At 43.0% G+C, this 20,173-nt stretch overlaps 2 protein-coding genes across 11 annotated transcripts in view; one reads left to right on the top strand and one right to left on the bottom strand.

The window, feature by feature from the left end:
* PLGRKT (plasminogen receptor with a C-terminal lysine) overlaps positions 1 to 20,173 on the bottom strand; it is a 111,517-nt gene that overhangs the window by 75,361 nt on the left and 15,983 nt on the right. Inside the window, exons 1-4 of one of the 5 annotated variants that reach the window (XM_056522154.1) lie at positions 13,220 to 13,330; positions 9,810 to 9,868; positions 6,819 to 6,923; positions 4,289 to 4,371 (exon numbers count right to left, since the gene is read on the bottom strand). In XM_056522154.1, coding sequence (XP_056378129.1) covers positions 4,289 to 4,369 — 81 coding nt within the window. In that variant the 5' untranslated portion in view covers positions 4,370 to 4,371; positions 6,819 to 6,923; positions 9,810 to 9,868; positions 13,220 to 13,330. Of the gene's footprint in view, positions 1 to 4,288; positions 4,372 to 6,818; positions 6,924 to 9,809; positions 9,869 to 13,219; positions 13,359 to 13,404; positions 13,539 to 20,173 lie in introns of those variants that run through there. The other 4 variants (XM_056522149.1, XM_056522170.1, XM_056522141.1 and 1 more) reach the window with 4 other exon arrangements.
* Positions 9,869 to 20,173, top strand: part of LOC130274126 (programmed cell death 1 ligand 1-like) — a 151,295-nt gene continuing 140,990 nt past the window's right edge. For 3 of the 6 annotated variants that reach the window (XM_056522119.1, XM_056522110.1, XM_056522055.1), the window contains exon 1: positions 12,698 to 12,781. In XM_056522119.1, coding sequence (XP_056378094.1) covers positions 12,720 to 12,781 — 62 coding nt within the window. In that variant the 5' untranslated portion in view covers positions 12,698 to 12,719. Of the gene's footprint in view, positions 9,927 to 12,697; positions 12,782 to 13,304; positions 13,411 to 13,572; positions 13,769 to 20,173 lie in introns of those variants that run through there. The other 3 variants (XM_056522091.1, XM_056522100.1, XM_056522072.1) reach the window with 3 other exon arrangements.

Raw genomic sequence — 20,173 nt, 5'->3', positions numbered from 1 at the left:
GTGAACCCCCGCCCGTGCGACTGTACCCTAAAAACACTACACTACACTACCACAAAATAAAATAAAAAGTAAAAAACACTACATATACACATACCCCTATACAACCCCCCTCCCCAATAAAAATGAAAAACGTCTGGTACGCCACTGTTTCCAAAACGGAGCCTCCAGCTGTTGCAAAACAACTACTCCCAGTATTGCCAGATAGCCGTTGACTGTCCAGGCATGCTGGGAGTTTTACAACAGCTGGAGGCCCCCTGTTTGGGAATCACTGGCGTAGAATACCCCTATGTCCACCCCTATGCAAGTCCCTAATTTAGGCCTCAAATGCGCATGGCGCTCTCACTTTGGAGCCCTGTCGTATTTCAAGGCAACAGTTTAGGGCCACATATGGGGTATCGCCGTACTCGGGAGAAATTGGGCTTCAAATTTTGGGGGGTATTTTCTGCTATTACCCTTTTAAAAAATGTAAAATTTTTGGGAAAACAAGCATTTTAGGTAAAAAAAATATATATTTTTTTACATATGCAAAAGTCGTGAAACACCTGTAGGGTATTAAGGTTCAAATTACCCCTTGTTACGTTCCCCGAGGGGTCTAGTTTCCAAAATAGTATGCCATGTGTTTTTTTTTTGCTGTCCTGGCACCATAGGGGCTTCCTAAATGCAGCATGCCCCCAGAGCAAAATTCGCTTTCAAAAAGCCAAATGTGACTCCTTCTCTTCTGAGACCTGTAGTGCGCCAGCAGAGCACTTTTCACACCCATATGGGGTGTTTTCTGAATCGGGAGAAATTGGGCTTCAAATTTTGGGGGGTATTTTCTGCTATTACCCTTTTTAAAATTGTAAACATTTTGGGAAACCAAGCATTTTAGGTAAAAAAAATATATATTTTTTTACATATGCAAAAGTCGTGAAACACCTGTAGGGTATTAAGGTTCAAATTACCCCTTGTTACGTTCCCCGAGGGGTCTAGTTTCCAAAATAGTATGCCATGTGTTTTTTTTTTGCTGTCCTGGCACCATAGGGGCTTCCTAAATGCGGCATGCCCCCAGAGCAAAATTCGCTTTCAAAAAGCCAAATGTGACTCCTTCTCTTCTGAGACCTGTAGTGCGCCAGCAGAGCACTTTTCACACCCATATGGGGTGTTTTCTGAATCGGGAGAAATTGGGCTTCAAATTTTGGGGGGTATTTTCTGCTATTACCCTTTTTAAAATTGTAAAAATTTTGGGAAACCAAGCATTTTAGGTAAAAAAAAATATATATTTTTTTACATATGCAAAAGTCGTGAAACACCTGTAGGGTATTAAGGTTCACATTACCCCTTGTTACGTTCCCCGAGGGGTCTAGTTTCCAAAATGGTATGCCATGTGTTTTTTTTTTTTGCTGTTCTGGCACCATAGGGGCTTCCTAAATGCGGCATGCCCCCAGAGCAAAATTTGCTTTCAAAAAGCCAAATGTGACTCCTTCTCTTCTGAGACCTGTAGTGCACCAGCAGAGCACTTTTCACCCCCATGCGAGGTGTTTTCTGTATCGGGAGAAATTGGGCTTCAAATTTTGGGGGGTATTTTCTGCTATTACCCTTTTTAAAAATGTAAAATTTTTGGGAAACCAAGCATTTTAGGTAAAAAAAATATATATTTTTTTTACATATGCAAAAGTCGTGAAATACCTGTAGGGTATTAAGGTTCACTTTACCCCTTTTTACGTTCCCTGAGGGGTCTAGTTTCCAAAATGGTATGCCATGTGTGTTTTTTTGCTGTCCTGGCACCATAGGGGCTTCCTAAAGGTGACATGCCCCCCAAAAACCATTTGTCGCTCCTTCCCTTCTGAGCCCTCTACTGCGCCCGCCGAACAATTAACATAGACATATGAGGTATTTCCTTACTCGAGAGAAATTGGGTTTCAAATACAAGTAAAAATGTTTTCCTTTTTATCCCTTGCAAAAATTCAAAAATTGGGTCTACAAGAACATGCGAGTGTAAAAAATGAAGATTTTGAATTTTCTCCTTCACTTTGCTGCTATTCCTGTGAAACACCTAAAGGGTTAATACACTTACTGAATGTTTTTTTGAATACTTTAGGGGGTGTAGTTTTTATAATGGGGTCTTTTATGGGGTATTTCTAATATGAAGACCCTTCAAATCCACTTCAAAACTGAACTGGTCCCTGAAAAATAGTGAGTTTGAAAATTTTGTGAAAAATTTCAAAATTGCTACTGAACTTTGAAGCCCTCTGGTGTCTTCCAAAAGTAAAAACTCATAAATTTTATGATGCAAACATAAAGTAGACATATTGTATATGTGAACCCCAAAAAAATATATTTTGAATATCCATTTTCCTTACAAGCAGAGAGCTTCAAAGTTAGAAAAATGCAAAATTTTCATTTTTTTCATCAAATTTTGGGATTTTTCACCAAAAAAGGATGCAAGTTACCATAAAATTTTACCACTAAGTTAAAGTAGAATATGTCACGAAAAAACAATCTCGGAATCAGAATGATAACTAAAAGCATTCCAGAGTTATTAATGTTTAAAGTGACAGTGGTCAGAATTGCAAAAAACGCTCCGGTCCTTAAGGTATAAAATGGCCTGGTCCTTAAGGGGTTAAACCGGAGTCAAAACCGTGGTTGACCACGATTTTGTCTCCGGTTTAAAAACCGTACTGCAACCGCATACGTTTTTTTTAACATGGACGTCAATGGGAAACGCACATGTATACGGTTCCATACGGGAAAAACGTATACGTTTTTACTTTGCACATGCGCATTTGAATCGTAAAGTCCCCACCCAAGACCCCTCCCATTAAAAATGGACAAAATTTTCAAAAACGTATGGTTTTTTTTTCTACAAAAACGGACGGAACAGTATGCACTTTTAAAAACAGTATACTGTTTAAAAACCCATACGGTTTACTTTTTCCCATACTGTTCCATCCATTTTTTTCCCCATACGGTTTTTGATAGAAAACGTATGCGGGAACCTTAGTTGAAAAACGTAGTGTGAACCCAGCCTAAGATGGTATTTAATTAAAAAATGTTCCCTTGTAGTTCATGAGGTGAAATTGGAGTGTCCATGTGTGATCTCATGACAATGCAGACATTCTGTTTTGCCATGAAACTACCCTTTTTTAATGGGTAGCCAAAGTGATCATTCTGAGCATGTTTATTATGGCCTTGCCTAATTTTTGGTGCATCACTACTAAAAGCAGTGATGAGATTAGAGGAAAGGTCTGGTTTGTTGATGACTGAAGGTTTCTGAGGTTGTTTCCCACGGAGGCGCTCAGACTGTGTTTTTACTCTGTTGAATGCATCATTTATAATTTTATCTGGATAGTTATTCTGTAAAAAACAATCACATAATATCCTTGGCTGTTTAAAGGGGGTTTTGTTAACACAGTTCTGGCGGATCCGTGTATACTGGCTGTATGGAATTTTTTTTATAGCCATTTTTTGAAATGGGCACTTCGAAAATCTAAATAACTGTTGGCATCAACAGATTTAAATAAAGAAGTAATGAATGATGTCTCATTATGAGAAATACTGATGTCTAAAAAGTTCATCTGATCCTTGCTGTGTTCCAAGGTGAACTTCAATCCCCACATAATGTTATCGCAGTCGGTTCCAGTGGCCCGAACCCCGCAATCAGATACTTATCTCCAATCCTTTGGATAGGGGATAAGTACTGGAGTTCCCTTTTAGGTACCACTCACCTCTACAATTGTCATGCTCTGACATCAGAATGTGACTTTTATACACTTTTTTTTTTTTTTTAAAGCAAAACTGTCATCTCCGTACAGGTACGGAGGTGCAGTTACCATTGCATAGAGCAAAATGTGAAGTAAAATCGGGTGCTTCTACTCACATTCGGCGCGATCTGTAAAGGAAAATTATTACTTTATTTTGACGCCGGGCCACAGTCGGATGTGCCGGCCAACTCCTGCAGCAGCACGCCCCCTCCCCGCTCCTAGCACGGAGCACTGCATGTCAATCATGCAGACTGACATGCAGCGCTCCCTGCTAGGAGCGGATAGGAAGTGGGGAGGGGGCGTGCCACTGCAGGAGTCGGCCGGCACATTCAACTGTGGCCCGACGTCAGAATAAAGTAATAATTTACCTTTACAGACCGCTGCAAAAGAGAGTAAAAGCACCCGCTTTTACTTCACATTCTGCTCTATCTAATGGTAACTGCACCTCCGTACCTGTACGGAGATGACAGTTTAGCTTTAAATACAGAAAGTTTTCACTGGCATGTTTGTTGTTATATACCCTTGTCTAATTTATCAGAAAGATTTACCTGAAGCTGGGAGTTCAATAACATGAATTCCTGCTGTTTCTTCATGTTTGCATCCATAGATCTAGATAATAAGGACCCCATTTCTAGAAGAATATAGACACACAATCAATTACCATTACAAGGTGTCATCATTATATTCCTAAACCAGCGCTAAATAAACAGGCATAAGAGGTATTCAGTAGTATTCACAGAACTAAAGGGTTACTCCTGTGGAAAACTTTTTTTTTTGTAAATTACTTCAATTAGAAAAATCTTAATTCTTCCAGTACTTCATAGTGGCTGTATACTACAGAGGAAATTCTTTTCTTTTTGGATTTCTTTTCTGTCCCAACCACAGTGCTCTCTGCTGACACCTTGTCCATGTCAGGAACTGTCCAAAGCAGGAGAAAATCCCCATGGCAAACATATGCTGTTCTGGACAGTTCCTAAAATGTACAGAGGTGTCAGCAGAGAGCACTGTGGTCATGACAGAAAAGAAATCCAAATAGAAAAGAACTTCCTCTGTAGTATACAGCCACTAATAAGTACAGGAAGGATTAAGAATTTTTAATAGAAATAATTTACAAATCTGTTTAACTTTCTGGCACCAGTTAATTAAAAAAAAAAAAAAGTTTTCCACCGCAGTACCCCTTTAAATGTGGGATCTCCTCACATCTTTACTGACCAACCAGAAAAGGGAAGGATATGACAATGTGAGAAATAAAACCTAGCTACATGGTAGGTATTCAGGACAGCTTAATGCACTAAAAGTATAGGGTTCTCATTTTACGCCTGTTCCCTAAGGGCTCTCATTAACCTAGGGTCCCCGGTCAGTGGGAATAAAATGAAGCAGACACACTTTGACAGCCTGATTTTTTACGGAGTGATGAACTGAGACGTATTGTGTCATGCTGTAGAATGTTTCACAGAATCCCTAGACATCCACATTACAGACTGCCATAAGGTGCCTCCTTAAAGGGGTATCCCACCATAAAGTGATTTTAGTACGTACCTGCCAGACAGTAATGGACATGCTTAGGAAGGATCTGCGATTGTCTTGGGGCTAAATGGCTATGTCATGACATTACCATAACACTGTGGCTAGCTTTTTGTGAACTGGTATTTCCTGTTTACCTTTTTTTTCTAACTACAAATCCCATAATTCCATTTTCCTACCTCCCACACATCAGCCACCCCACCCATTGAAACATAAATGAGCTGCATCCATTCAAAAGACCTGTGGTTTTCAATCAGGGTGCCTACAGCTGTTGCATTAGTTGCAGATTGATCTCTCTCCCAGCAAGCGATCGCTCCACCCATTGAAGCAGACAGGCTCCCTGTCTTCAGCTGACTAGTGAGTCAGGTCTCGGCTGCATTGCAACCTGGGAAAAATCTGAGTCATTCTGTATGCTGGTAAAAATAAATATTGGGGTGAAAATCACATAAGAATTGTGAGAAAACCGTCACACACAGGTACAGACACTATATTATGAACTACACTAACTTTACAGCCCCTGTAGCATAGTCAAATAAAAAAATTCCTGGAATACCCCTTTAAGGTGGTACTTCAATGTCAGGCAAAACTAAAAAAGAACAATGCAGAAGCATATAGCATTGTTTAGCAATCTGCCCCAGTTCTGAAACCACCAAAAATCCATCAGTATAGGGGTCTAAATCCTGCACTTCCTAGCTGAGCAGTTTCTCAATCCTACAATTCACTGAATGCATTGTTTCACCTCGGCTCTTCATCGCAGTCCTCTCACAGCACTCCCGTCAGTTCTCCATCCAGAGCTGTTGCAGAACATCTAATTTCACAGCAGGCTGTTGCATTAGAAAGGTTGCAACAGCTGCTGTATGTTGATGGTGGTAGGTTGTAGGTATGTAGGTTGTAGGTATGTAAGGGGTATATCTAAAGCTCAGAAACAAGGTCGAGCCACACCACCTGAGGCAGCAGAGGATGATGTGCCATCTCAAGAGTGAGAGAGGAGTCGTGGGAGACAACACCACACAAAAAAATACAGGACTACACAACTTCTTTTTAGGAGTAAATCAGGCCAAATCATGCTTTAAACCAGAACAACCTGTAATAACAGTATATAAGTAGGATATATATATATATATATATATATATATATATATATATATCTTGGGGTAATAGTCTTGTTAATTAAAATACAATTTTTGATACCAGAATACATCTGTATATGATCATGGAGTAGGTCTACTTTTTTCCCAGCCATACCCTTTTTACATCCCCCTACATCTACTTGCAGTCTACATGATTTTCTCAATTACTATTAAAAATTATCAAGAAAGCTTTGTTTTGAGGCAAAAAGCGGCTCCGGCAAGATGCCGGCCCACATAATATTGTACAAGTATTTAGGTTAAAAAACTAATTGCCTGTTAATGTCATGCTTACAGGCAAACTAAGTAGGACAAAATAAATACTAGTGGGACAAATATATTTTTTTTTATGTGAAAAAAGTTTGATTAAAAAATAAATTCGCAATTGGAAAAAGTTTTCCAGGTATTTAAAATAAAATTAGCTTACCTAGCAGGAAAACTAAATTTTCGAAATAATTTGTTTCTGTTGGATTCCTCTTCGCTTCTTCCTGCTGCTTTCCAAAGTTTACAAACCTGTACGGTACAGGCAACACTGGAGAGAAAACAAACCGTAAAAGTTAAAATTCACATGTTCAACAGGCATATTAAAAAGTGCCGCCAAACATATGCAAAAGGGGAAGAAAATAGCCACAGTAAAATCATGTAAGAACATAACAAACGATCCCCTGCCAGTACTGTGCCGAAGCTTCTCTGGTCACTCCCCAGCGAGAGGCATATTGACATGTGACTTCCGGCTCCTAATCAGATGTCACACAATTCAATGCATTACCGAGTTCAGAGAAGCATCAGTACAGGAGCAGCAGGAGTTTGTAGTTTGTTAAAGGGGTTGTCTGGTGAAAATGATCTTATCCCTTCTCCACAAGATAGGGGATATGCATCTGATCTCGGGGGGGGGGGGGGGGGGGGTCTGAGCGATGGGACACCCCACAATCTCTGAAACGGGACCCTGGCTCTCAGCGTGAGCATGCCCTGTTGAAGGCATGTGCTCCCTTCAATTCTTTGGGAGTGCTGGAGATGCATGAATGCTGGGCATCTCCAGAGCTCACATACAAATGAATGGAGTGTATGCATTCTACAGCGTGCGCTCTCACTGACAGTCAAGGTCCAGGTGGTCAGACCACCTGAGATCAGATACTTATCCCTTATCCTGTAGATAGGGGATAAGATCATTTTCACCAGACAACCCCTTTAAGTACACCTTTGTTTTATATTTCACATGATCAGTTACAAAAGGGAAATCCAAAGGAAAATCTGCACCAAAATCCAAACAATTTGTTGAAGATACTTTTTGTTGAAAAAATAAGCAGGAATTCAATACAATGCAAGGGGTTGTTTCTAAAACCTCTGCATTGATTTGTTTTTAAAGCATTAGACTACAAGCAGACATTACTTTTGCTTGGCATTTTCTTTTTCATGATGCAGTTTTTGCTGTGTTTTTTTTCTAAAAAAAATAGTGTGTATTAGCATAGGCTTTTTTTTTACTATGCAATTTATCCCAAGCATTTTCTCATTACAAGTCATGTGATTCATCATGTGACTGAAGAGCCTTTAATGAAGAGTTCTGTAAGGAGAAAAAATCCTGACCTTCCAGACTTCAGTTTGTTGGTATAGGTAAAACATATGAGCTTTATTAAAGCCATTAAAAATTATAGAATGAACTGACGCATTTCAGAAAAATTATGACTCTGCTACAATGTAAAGTAAACTTAGTATTGGAAAAATTGACCTGACATCAGGCGCTCGGGGATCCAGAGAGATCTCACAACCAGGTCATGGAGGTGGATAGGAATTCAAGCTTTATTAGTATAAAAGTTGTATACTAATAAAGCTTGAATTCCTATCCAACTCCATGACCTGGTTGTGAGATCTCTCTGGATCCCCGAGCGCCTGATGTCAGGTCAATTTTTCCAATACTAAGTTCACCAACAGGATCTCCTTTTTGGATCCATCCTGAAGACCTGTAGGCTTGCACGGATTCCTTCATTACCTCAAATTGAGGTTATATGCGTATTATCATACGCTCCAGGTGAGCGGCCATTCATTAGACCCCTTACGTATCCCCACTTTACGTGGGTCTTTGTAATAATTTTTAGGGTAATGCACTAGGCGCCTCCTTGGGCCTTCTCTTTTTTATTTGTTTACAATGTAAAGTAGTGAGTGCACAGCCTGTATAACAGAGTTTAACCCCTTAAGGGCTAAGAGTTTTTCCGTATTTGCACTTTCGTTTATTCCTCCTCACCTTTTAAAAATCATAACCCTTTCAATTTTGCATCTACAGACTCATATGATGGCTTTTTTTGCACCACAAATTCTACTTTGTAATGACATCAGTCATTTTACCCAAAGATCTATGGCGAAACCCCCCCCCAAAAAATAATTGTGCTACCAAATTGAAAAAAAAATAAATAAACCGTCATTTTGTAATTTTGGGGGCTTCCGTTTCTATGCAGTGCATTTTTCGGTATAAATGACACCTTATCTTTATTCTGTAGGTCCGTATGATTAAAATGATACCCTACTTATATAAGTTTGATTTGGTCTTACTTCTGGAAAAAAAATCATAACTACATGCAGGAAAATGTATAAGTTTAAAATTGTCATCTTCTGACCCCTATAACTTTTTTCCGCATACGGGCAAATTTTTTTCACCATGATCTGAAGTTTTTATTGATACCATTTTTTGTTTTGATTGGATTTTTTGATTGCTTTATATTAATTTTTTTATATGGTATAAAAAAATTTACAAAAAAAACGCTATTTTGGACTTTGGAATTTCTTTACGTGTACGCCATTGACCCTGCGGTTTAATTAAGGATATATTTTTATTGGTCAGACATTTACGCACATGGCAATACCACATATGTTTAGTTTTATTTACATAGTTTTTTTTTATGGGAAAAGGGGGTTGATTCAAACTTTTATTAGGTAAGGGGTTAAATTGCATTAACTTTTTTTTTTCAATTTTTTTCTTTGCAATGTTATAGCCCCCATAGGGGACTATAACATGCAATGCTATGCCATAGCATTAAATTGATCAGTGTTATCGGCAGTCGATTGCTTAAGCCTGGATTTTAGGCTTGATGCAATCAATCGATGATCAGACGCGGAGGAGACAGGTAAGGGACCCTCCTGTGCATCCTAGCTGATCGGGACAGCACGGTGGTCCCGATCAGCCCGACTGAGCAGCCGGGAATGCTTTTTTTTTTGATACTTTAGACGCAGCGATCAACTTTGATAGCCGCGTCTTAAGGGTTAATAACGGACATCACCGAGATCGGTAATGTCCGGTTTTAGTCCCGGATACCGTTAGCTGCCAAGACCGACCCGATATGGACCGACCCGTTATATTGCGGGAGCAGGACGTACAGGTACGCCCTGCTTCCTTAAGAGGTTAAGGGAAATCTGTCATCAGTGTCACCTGCACTAACCGCATGCAGTGGTGATGTCACATAGCTCCGCCCATGCTCCAAGCCGGCCCTGGAACAGAAGATACGGTGTGAGATTGTGGGAGAACCACAGAACGGTGTACTGACAGGTTAGTACAGATGACAGATTTCCTTTAGGGTCTATTCACACGTACAGTATTCTGTGCAGATTTGATGCGCAGAATTTCAAGCTGTGTTCAGTCATTCAGTTTACATTGAAATCTGCAGAAGAAAATCCTGCGCATCAAACTGCGCAGAATACTGTACGTGTGAATAGACCGTTAATGTTTCCTCCCATGGAGACACATGGATGGGGCGTGTCAGCCTCTGCTTTTTGTGGGGGTCAGAGCGGCGGCTTCCGGAAGACTGCCGGGGCCCCATTCAGGAGATCACGGGGGTCCCAGCAGTCGGACCCTCCGCGATCTATAACTTATCCCCTATCCTTTGGATAGGAGATAAGTTATATTTCACTGCACTACTCCTTCAAAGGAGAAATGCGGCAGAAATCTTTTAAAGGGGTACTCCAGTGAAAACCTTTTTTCTTTTAAATCAACTGGTGGCAGAAAGTTAAACATATTTGTAAATTACTTCTATTATAAAAATCTTAATCCTTCCTGTACTTATTAGCTGCTGAATACTACAGAGGAAATTCTTTTCTTTTTGGAATGCTCTCTGATGACATCACGAGCACAGTTCTCTCTGCTGACATTATTATAATAATAACACTTTATTTATTGTTGTCCTTAGTGGGATTTGAACCCAAGTCCCCAGCACTGCAAGGCAGCAGTGCTAACCACTGAGCCACCATGCTGCCTTTAGCATACATCTGCTATGCATCTGCTATGCATCTGCTATGCATCTGCTATGCATCTGCTATGCATCTGCTATGCGTGGTTGCTAAAATGGACAGAGATGTCAGCAGAGAGCACTGTGCTCGTGATGTCATCAGTGTTCCAAAAAGAAAGGAATTTCCTCTGTAGCATTCAGCAGCTGATAAGTACTGGAAGGATTAAGATTTTTTAATAGAAGTAATTTACAAATATGTTTAACTTTCTGCAACCAGTTGATTTAAAAGAAAAAAGGTTTTCACCAGAGTACCCCTTTAAGTTTCCCTGTGCCCAGGCTGCAAAAAAACTTTAAAGGGGTACTCTGATGGAAAACCTTTTTTTTTTTTTTAAATCAACTGGTGCCAGAAAGTTAAACAGATTTGTAAATTACTTCTATTAAAAAAACGTAATCCTTCCAGTACTGTATTTATCGGCGTATAACACGCACTTTTTAGGCTAACATTTTTAGCCTAAAGTCTGTGTGCGTGTTATACGCCGATACACCCCCAGGAAAGGCAGGGGGAGAGAGGCCGTCGCTGCCCGCTTCTCTCCCCCTGCCTTTCCTGGGGTCTAGAGCGCTGCTGTCGGCCCTTCTCACCCCCTGGTTATCGGCGCCGCTGCCCGTTCTGTCCCCCTGACTATCGGTGCCGGCGCCCCATTGCCAGGGAGAGAGAAGCGGCGCCGACAGCCAGGGGGAGAGAAGGGGCAGCGGCACCCATTGCCGGCGCCGCTGCCCTGTTGCCTCCCCCATCCCCGGTGGCATAATTACCTGAGTCGGGTCCGCGCTGCTCCAGGCCTCCGTCGTGCGTCCCCGGCGTCGTTGCTATGCGCTGAACCGTGCGGCGCATGACGTCAGAGCGCTGTGCCGTGCATAGCAACGACGCCAGGTGACGCACGACGGAGGCCTGGAGCAGCGCGGACCCGACTCAGGTAATTATAGTCAGGGGGACAGAACGGGCAGCGGCGCCGATAACCAGGGGGTGAAAACGGACGACAGCAGCGCTCTAGACCCCAGGAAAGGCAGGGGGAGAGAAGCGGGCAGCGACGGCCTCTCTCCTACTGCCTTTCCTGGGGGTATATCGGGGTATACACGCGCACACACGCACCCTCATTTTATCATGGATATTTGGGTAAAAAACTTTTTTTACCCAAATATCCTTGGTAAAATGAGGGTGCGTGTTATAGGCCGGTGCGTGGTATACCCCGATAAATACGGTACTTATCAGCTGCTGTATACTACAGAAGAAATTATTTTATTTTTGGAACACAGAGCATTGCTCAGCTCCATGTCCTGCCACGGCCGGTGGTAGGCTGAGCGCACTGTCATGTAAGGAGCTCGGGCCGGCTCGTTACATGACAGTGCTCTCAGCCTATCACTGGCCGAGGTGGGACATCGCTGCGGCTGGCTTTAGGTCCGGTCAGGAAACCGCATACAGGTCAAAAATTAGCCGACCGGAGTCACCGTTTGACTCCGGTCGGCTCATTAAAGTGAATAGAGTCCAGCGCTGGTCCGGCTGGGGTACGGGAGAGCCTGGTTTGCCCCTCCCCCAGTCAGATGCGGCACCTGTAATGTAAAAACAATGTGAATGTAGCCTTAGCCATAGTCTCCCAAGTCTTTTTAAATTGGATCCTGCGCTACAGCATAGTGCACATGTATGCACTTTTCCATACTGCTAATAAACAGAAAGCACCAGGGCAGAGGCCAGAATGACAATGTTTTTTGCCTCTGATGGGTGACCGACCGCTATCTATGGATTTGTTTACCCTATTCATCAGGAGAGCCTTCAGTTAGGCTCACACTGTGTTACTGCAGTACGACCTACTAAATTGTTGGCGTCCTGTCAATAAAAGGTATGCAGACGTATACTGTGGTGCACTGTAGTGGGCCCCATTCACGTTAAAGACCTGAATTTATTCAGCTAGTGACTGTATTCTGGATACTTACTGCGTGTATACGTTTATTGTGCAGGACTGAATAGCGTGGTCTGACACACTATGAAGTCCAGCGAAAGAAACGCAAAATGTGTGGAAAGTGGCCAGAACGTAATCATTAGCTGACTCGGGCCATTAAAGTGAATGGGGTCCGCTGTAGTGCACCACAGTATATGTCTGCATCCCTTTTTGGACAGGATTCTGAGGTATAGCTGGGACATTCACCATGTATGCAATGTGAACCTAACGTAACAGAGCGCTATAGGGATATATATATATATATATATATATATATATAGAAAATTTTACCAAGCAGGGTGCCTCCAGCGGTTTCAAAACTACAACTTCTAACATGCCCGGACAGCCTAAGGCTGTCCAGACACGCTGAGGGTTGTAATCTCGCAACAACTTGAGGTGCCCGCTTGGAAAACACACATATATATATATATATATATATATATATATATATATATATATATATATAGTGACATTTTGTCCAGGTGACTAGCAGTAAGTAGCTCAGACATCAGGTCCCTCTATATTCTGGCTCTATAGCCTGTTATACTGCACCTCCCAATCCCCCGCACACTAGTCTATTATAATCATATATGAGTGCTCCAGGAGGGCGAGAATAGTGAATTTACCGTACAAATCCTAGAGGTCACAACTCCCGTGTTCACTTCCTACATGTGATACTCGTTACAGGGAGGAGTCAAAGCCGTGCTTTGTCATTGACACGTCTCGTTAACTGTTTACATCCTGCCCTCCAACAGGAAGTTTGCACTCCAAAATGCACATAAACTCCCTGCTCCAGCAACGAAAGAGTTACCAGTAGGTGGGGCAGCTGGTACATGTGCCGGTGGGCGGATAAGGAGCGAGATTTGACTGCAGTTTTGACCATATATATGCTAAACGGGGTGGAGCGACATCTACTGGTTAATTATAGGCATTACAAAGATCTCGGTTTAGTTGCTTCTCAGTCACATGAGCATAGCATGAGAGAGATCATGTGACTGGAAATCCGTATGAGAGAATATTGTAATTTCCCACTTGAGCAATGATGGGGTTTACCATCAGCTCTTGTGCAATAATAGGTGAATTAGCTCCTTCAGGGGAAATGCTGAATGTTTTGTAGATGCTGAGAATGAGCATGTAACTTAGTTACTAACTTCAGGCGGGAGAATATACCTCAGGTAATACAAGTCTTTTTCCATGTTTCGTTTGATGGGTACAGTATTCCAATGCAGCCATGATTGCCTGTAATGGGAAAATCCTTAAAAAGAACGTTATCTGTGTTCTTCCTACAGTCATGTTTCAAATCTCTTTTATGGGTTGGCTGTCTTTGAGCTTGTCTACGTATTTAACCCCTTAAGGACCCATCCCAAATATACCTTAAGGACCCGGCCATTTTTTGCACATCTGACCACTGTCACTTTAAACATTAATAACTCTGGGATGCTTTTACCTTTCATTCTGATTCCGAGACTGTTTTTTCGTGACATGTTCTAGTTTATGTTAGTGGTAAAATTTTGTCGATACTTGCATAATTTCTTTGTGAAAAATTCAAAAATTTTATGAAAAAATTTAAAATTTTTCTTTTTATTTTTTTAAATTGAAGCTCTCGGCTTATAAGGAAAATGGATTTTCCAAATCAATTATATATTGATTTACATTTACAATGTGTCTACTTTATGTTTGCATCATAAAGTTGACATGTTGTTACTTTTGGAAGACATCAGAGGGCTTCAAAGTATAGCAGCAATTTTCCAATTTTTCACAAAATTTTCAAAATCTGAATTTTTCAGGAACCACTTCACTTTTGAAGTGGATTTGAAGGGCTTTCTTATTTAAAAAAAAATACCCCATAAATGACCCCATTATAAAAACTGCACCCCTCAAAGTATTCAAAATGACATTCAGAAAGTTTGTTAACCCTTTAGGTGTTTCACAGGAATAGCAGCAAAGTGAAGGAGAAAATTCAAAATCTTCATTTTTTACACTCGCATGTTCTTATATACCCAGTTTTTTTATTTTTTACAAGGGCTAATAGATGAAAAATCCCCCCAAAATTTGTAACCCAATTTCTCTCGAGTAAGGAAATACCTCATATGTGTATGTCAAGTGTTCGGCGGGCGCAGTAGAGGGCTCAGAAGGGAAGGAGCGACAATGGGATTTTGGAGAGTGAATTTTGCTGAAATGGTTTTTGGGGGGCATGTCACATTTAGGAAGCCCCTATGGTGCCAGAACAGCAGAAAACCCCCACATGGCATACCATTTTGGAAACTACACCCCTCTAGGCACGTAACAAGGGGTCCAGTGAGCCTTAACACCTCACAGGTGTTTGACTTTTCGTTAAAGTCGGATGTGTAAATGATAAAAAAAAAATTTCACTAAAGTGCAGTTTTCCCCCCAAATTTATCATTTTTACAAAGGGTAATGGGAGGAAATGCCCCCCAAAATTTATTACCCCATCTCTTCTGAGTATATAAATACCCCATGTTAGGATGTAAAATGCTCTGCGAGCGAACTAAAATGCTCAGAGGAGAAGGAGTCACATTTATCTTTTGGAAAGCAAATTTTGCTGAAATGGTGTTTGGGGGGCATGTCGCATTTAGGAAGCACCTAGGGTGCCAGAACAGCAAAAAAAAAACACATGGCATACTATTTTGGAAACTACACCCCCCAAGGAACGTAACAAGGGGTACAGTGAGCCATAACACCTCACAGGTATTTCACAACTTTTTCTGAAAGTTGGATGTGTAAATGAAAAAAAATATTTTTTCACTAAAATGCTGTGTTTTCCCCAAATTTTACATTTTTACAAGGGGTAATAGGAGAAAATGACCCCCAAAATTTGTAACCCCATTTCTTCTGAGTATGGAAATACCCCATGTTTGGACGTCAAGTGCTCTGCTGGCGCACTACAATGCTCAGAAGAGAAGGAGTGGCATTGAACTTTTTGAAAGAGAATTTGTTTGGAATGGAAGTCGGAAGCCATGTGCGTTTACAAAGCCCCCCGTGGTGCCAGAACAGTCGACCCCCCCCCCCACACGACCCCATTTTGGAAACTACACCCCTCACAGAATTTAATAAGTGGTGCAGTGAGTATTTACACCCGCTGGCGTTTCACAGATCTTTGGAACAGTGGGCTGTGCAAATGAAAAATTGCAAAATTCCAAAAATCTGTCAGACACCTGTGGGGCGTAAATGCTCACTGTACCCCTTATTACTTTACGTGAGGGGTGTAGTTTCCAAAATGGGGTCACATGTGGGGGGGGGTCCATTGTTCTGGCACTATGGGGGCTTTGTAAACACACGTGGCCTTCAATTCCGGACAAATTTTCTCATCAAAATCCCAATGGTGCTCCTTCTCTTCTGAGCATTGTAGTGCGCCAGCAGAGCACTTTACATCCACATATGGGGTATGTTCTTACTCAGAAGAAATTGGGTTACAAATTTTGGGGGGGCTTTTTTCCTATTTTCCCTTGTGAAAAGGAAAAATTTAGGGTAACACCAGCATTTTAGCGAAAAACTTTTTTTTTCTCATTTTCCCATCCAACTATTTTGTCAAACACCTGTGGGGTGTTAAGGCTCACTATACCCCTTGTTATGTTCCGTGAGGGGTGTAGTTTCCAAAATGGGGGTCACATGTGGGTATTTATTTTTTTGTGTTTATGGCAGAACCGCTGTAAAATCAGCCACCCCTGTGCAAATCACCAATTTAGGCCTCAAATGTACATAAAAGTAGATCTCACTCCTGAGCCTTGTTGTGCGCCCGCAGAACATTTTACGCCCACATATGAGGTATTTCCATACTCAGGAGAAATTGTGTTACAAATTTTGGGGGTCTTTTTTTTGCTTTTACTGCTTGTAAAAATAAAAAGTATGGGGCAACACCAGCATGTTAGTTTAAAAAATAAAAACATTTTTACACTAACAGGCTGGTGTAGACCCCAACTTTTCCTTTTCATAAGGGGTAAAAGGAAAAAAAGCCCCCCAAATTTGTAGTGCAATTTCTCCCGAGTACAGAAATAACCCCATATGTGACCCTAAACTGTTTCCTTGAAATATGACAGGGCTCTGAAGTGATAGAGCGCCATGCGCATTTGAGGACTTCAAAGGGATTGCATAGGGGTGGACATAGGGATATTCTATGCCAGTGATTCCCAAACAGGGTGCCTTCAGCTGTTGCTAAACTCCCAGCATGCCTGGACAGTCAGTGGCTGTCCGGAAATGCTGGGAGTTGGTGATTTGCAACAGCTGGAGGTTCCGTTTTGGAAACACTGCCGTATGATACATTTTTCATTTTTATTGGGGGGGGGGGGGGGGGCAGTGTAAGGGGGTGCATATGTAGTGTTTTACTCTTTATTTTGTGTTAGTGTAGTGTTTTTAGGGTACGTTCACACTGGCGGGCGTTTACTGCTAGGAGTTTGTGCTGCGGCGAAAAATTTGCCGCAGCCCAAACTTGAAGCAGAAGACTAACTGTAAACCTGCCTGTGTGAATGTACCCTGTACATTCACATGGGGGGGACAAACCTCCAGCTGTTTCAAAACTACAACTCCCAGCATGTACTGACAGACCGTGCATGCTGGGAGTAGTTTTGCAACAGCTGTAGGCACACTGGTTGGAAAACCTTCAGTTACCTAACTCAGTATTTTCCAACCAGTGTGCCTCCAGCTGTTGCAAAACTACAACTCCCAGCATGTACTGATCGCCGAAGGGCAAGCTGGGAGATGTAGTTATGCAACAGCTGGAGGTACACAACTACAACTCCCAGCATGCCGAGACAGCTGTTTGCTGTTTGGGCATGCTGGGATTTGCAGTTTTGCAACATCTGGAGAGCTACAGTTTAGAGACCATTGTACAGTGATCTCCAAACAGTGGACCTCCAGATGTTGCAAAACTACAAATCCCAGCATGCCCAGACAGCTGTTTGCTATGTGGGCATGCTAGGAGTTGTAGTTTTACAAGATCTGGAGAGCGACAGTATAGAGATCATTGTGCAGTGGTCTCAAACTGTAGCTCTCCAGCTGTTGCAAAACTACAAATCCCAGCATGCCTAAACAGCTCTCTGGGCATACTGGGAGTTGTAGATTTGCAACATCTGGAGGGCTACAGTTTAGAGACCACTCTATAGTGGTCTCAGACTGTAGGCCTCCAGATGTTGCTAAGCAACTCACCGGCTTCCGTAGGATCCACGGAGCTGCGTCGCCGTCCTCTTCTTCCGTCGATCGTCATCCGCTGCCGTCGCCGATGGGGGAATGGACTTCGGCGCCGGACCTGTGTCGTTTCCCCGTTCTGCCCCGCCTATTGTGGGTGGGTAGGACGGGGAAACCGAAAGTAAAGCCCCCCCCGCCCCCGATCTGCTATTGGTCATCGCGTCTTGATGACCAATTGCAGGGATAGGAGGGGTGGCACCCCTGCCACCTCACTCCTGTAGCTTCAGGGGGATCGTGGGTGTCATGGACACCCGCGATCCCCCTTCTATTTCGGGTCATCGGGTCACCATAGACCCGAATTGGCGCAAATCGCAAGTGTGAATTCACTTGCGATTTGCGCCGATCGCCGACATGGGGGGGTCTGATGACCCCCCTGGGCATTTGCACGGGGTGCCTGCTGATCGATACCAGCAGGCACCCTGTTCCGGTCCCCGCCCGACACGCGGCGGGGACAGAAATTCCCACGGGCGTATGGATATGTCCTGGGTCCTTAAGTACCAGAAACCAGGGAGTATCCATACGCCCTAGGTCCTTAAGGGGTTAAAGTGTACCTGTTGTTAACAAAACTTTTAATATAATGTAGATACCATTATATGTATATTTGTGATATACATTGGTTGTAAAATGTGTATATTTTTGTCCCTGCAGCTATTGTCTTTGAGGAGTCCAAATACAGGAAGTGAGGGCAGGACAAGCACGGTTCTGTGCAGTGAGGACAAGCAGGGTTCTGTGCAGTGAGGACAAGCAGGGCTCTGTGCAGTGAGGACAAGCAGGGCTTTGTGCAATGAGGACAAGCAGGACTCTGTGCAGGGAGGACAAGCAGGGCTGTGTGCAGGGAGGACAAGCGGGGCTGTGTACAGTGAGGACAAGCGGGGCTGTGTGCAGTGAGGACAAGCGGGGCTGTGTGCAGTGAGGACAAGCGGGGCTGTGTGCAGTGAGGACAAGCGGGGCTGTGTGCAGTGAGGACAAGCGGGGCTGTGTGCAGTGAGGACAAGCGGGGCTGTGTGCGCTGAGGACAAGCGGGGCTGTGTGCGCTGAGGACAAGCGGGGCTGTGTGCGCTGAGGACAAGCGGGGCTGTGTGCGCTGAGGACAAGCGGGGCTGTGTGCGCTGAGGACAAGCGGGGCTGTGTGCAGTGAGGACAAGCGGGGCTGTGTGCAGTGAGGACAAGCGGGGCTCTGTGCAGTGAGGACAAGCTGTGCTCTGTACACTGAGGACGATCAGGGCTCTGTACACTGAGGATGAGCCGGGCTCTCTGCAGTGAGGACGAGCAGGGCTCTGTACACAGAGGACGAGCAGGGCTCTGTACACCGAGGACGAGCAGGGCTCTGTGCAGTGAGGATAAGCAGGGCTCTGTGCAGTGAGGACAAGCAGGGCTCTGTACACTGAGGACAAGCAGGGCTCTGTGCAGTGAGGACAAGCAGGGCTCTGTGCAGTGAGGACAAGCAGGGCTCTGTGCAGTGAGGACAAGTAGGGCTCTGTACACTGAGGACAAGCAGGACTCTGTACACTGAGGACAAGTAGGGGTCTGTATACTGAGGACAAGCAGGGCTCTGTACACTGAGGACAAGCAGGGGTCTGTATACTGAGGACAAGCAGGGCTCTTTACACTGTGGCTCTATGACATGCTACCAGCTTACACATCAAGATAATTGACAATTGGAGATTTTCCTATTATTATGACGGAAAATATAGATTTTATGAAGACAGGAGGCGAGTATCAATGCATATTCCTTCTTTATTAAGCCCAATAGCAGAAAGAAAGATGCACAAACTTCCATAGTGAAAGAAAAACACATAGGATGCAGGTTACCAAGCAACCTAACCGCACCCCTTAATCATATCCACCAATCCAATCCAACTTGCATCATATAAAACCAACTGAAACTCCACCTTCCTCCTCTTTCTGGATGCGAACAGTCCAATAAAACTCAAAAATCTCCAAAAAGCCAACGAATTTCTTGACCACGTCGCCTTCTCCAATCTAAACTCGAAGCGACCAGCTCCTATCGACTTGAAACAACCCTTTGATCCAACAGGATAACCGAAACCGTCTTTCGATGAACAGGTTAACCACCCCACCGTCTTCTAGTAGGAAATTCAGTAACCTGGAAAACAGAAAAATATACACCATAACAGGGTTGGGTAATAAGGGAGGGATGATACTCGCCTCCTGTCTTCATAAAATCTATATTTTCCGTCATAATAATAGGAAAATCTCCAATTTTATATCAGACAGGAGGCTCGTATCAATGCAAGTTCAAAGCAATATAAACAACAGTAAATTACAAAACCGACATAGAAACATGATGTTCCGGCCTAAAATAAAAATTCCGGAAAGTCTCTTCCGACGACCTGTCCGCCGCCTTCAAAATGTCG

Source organism: Hyla sarda, chromosome 1, assembly GCF_029499605.1.
Source record: "Hyla sarda isolate aHylSar1 chromosome 1, aHylSar1.hap1, whole genome shotgun sequence".
Classification (NCBI taxonomy): domain Eukaryota; kingdom Metazoa; phylum Chordata; class Amphibia; order Anura; family Hylidae; genus Hyla; species Hyla sarda.
The sequence above is the reverse complement of the archived record's forward strand: the minus strand, read 5'-3'. Positions and strand labels throughout refer to the sequence as shown.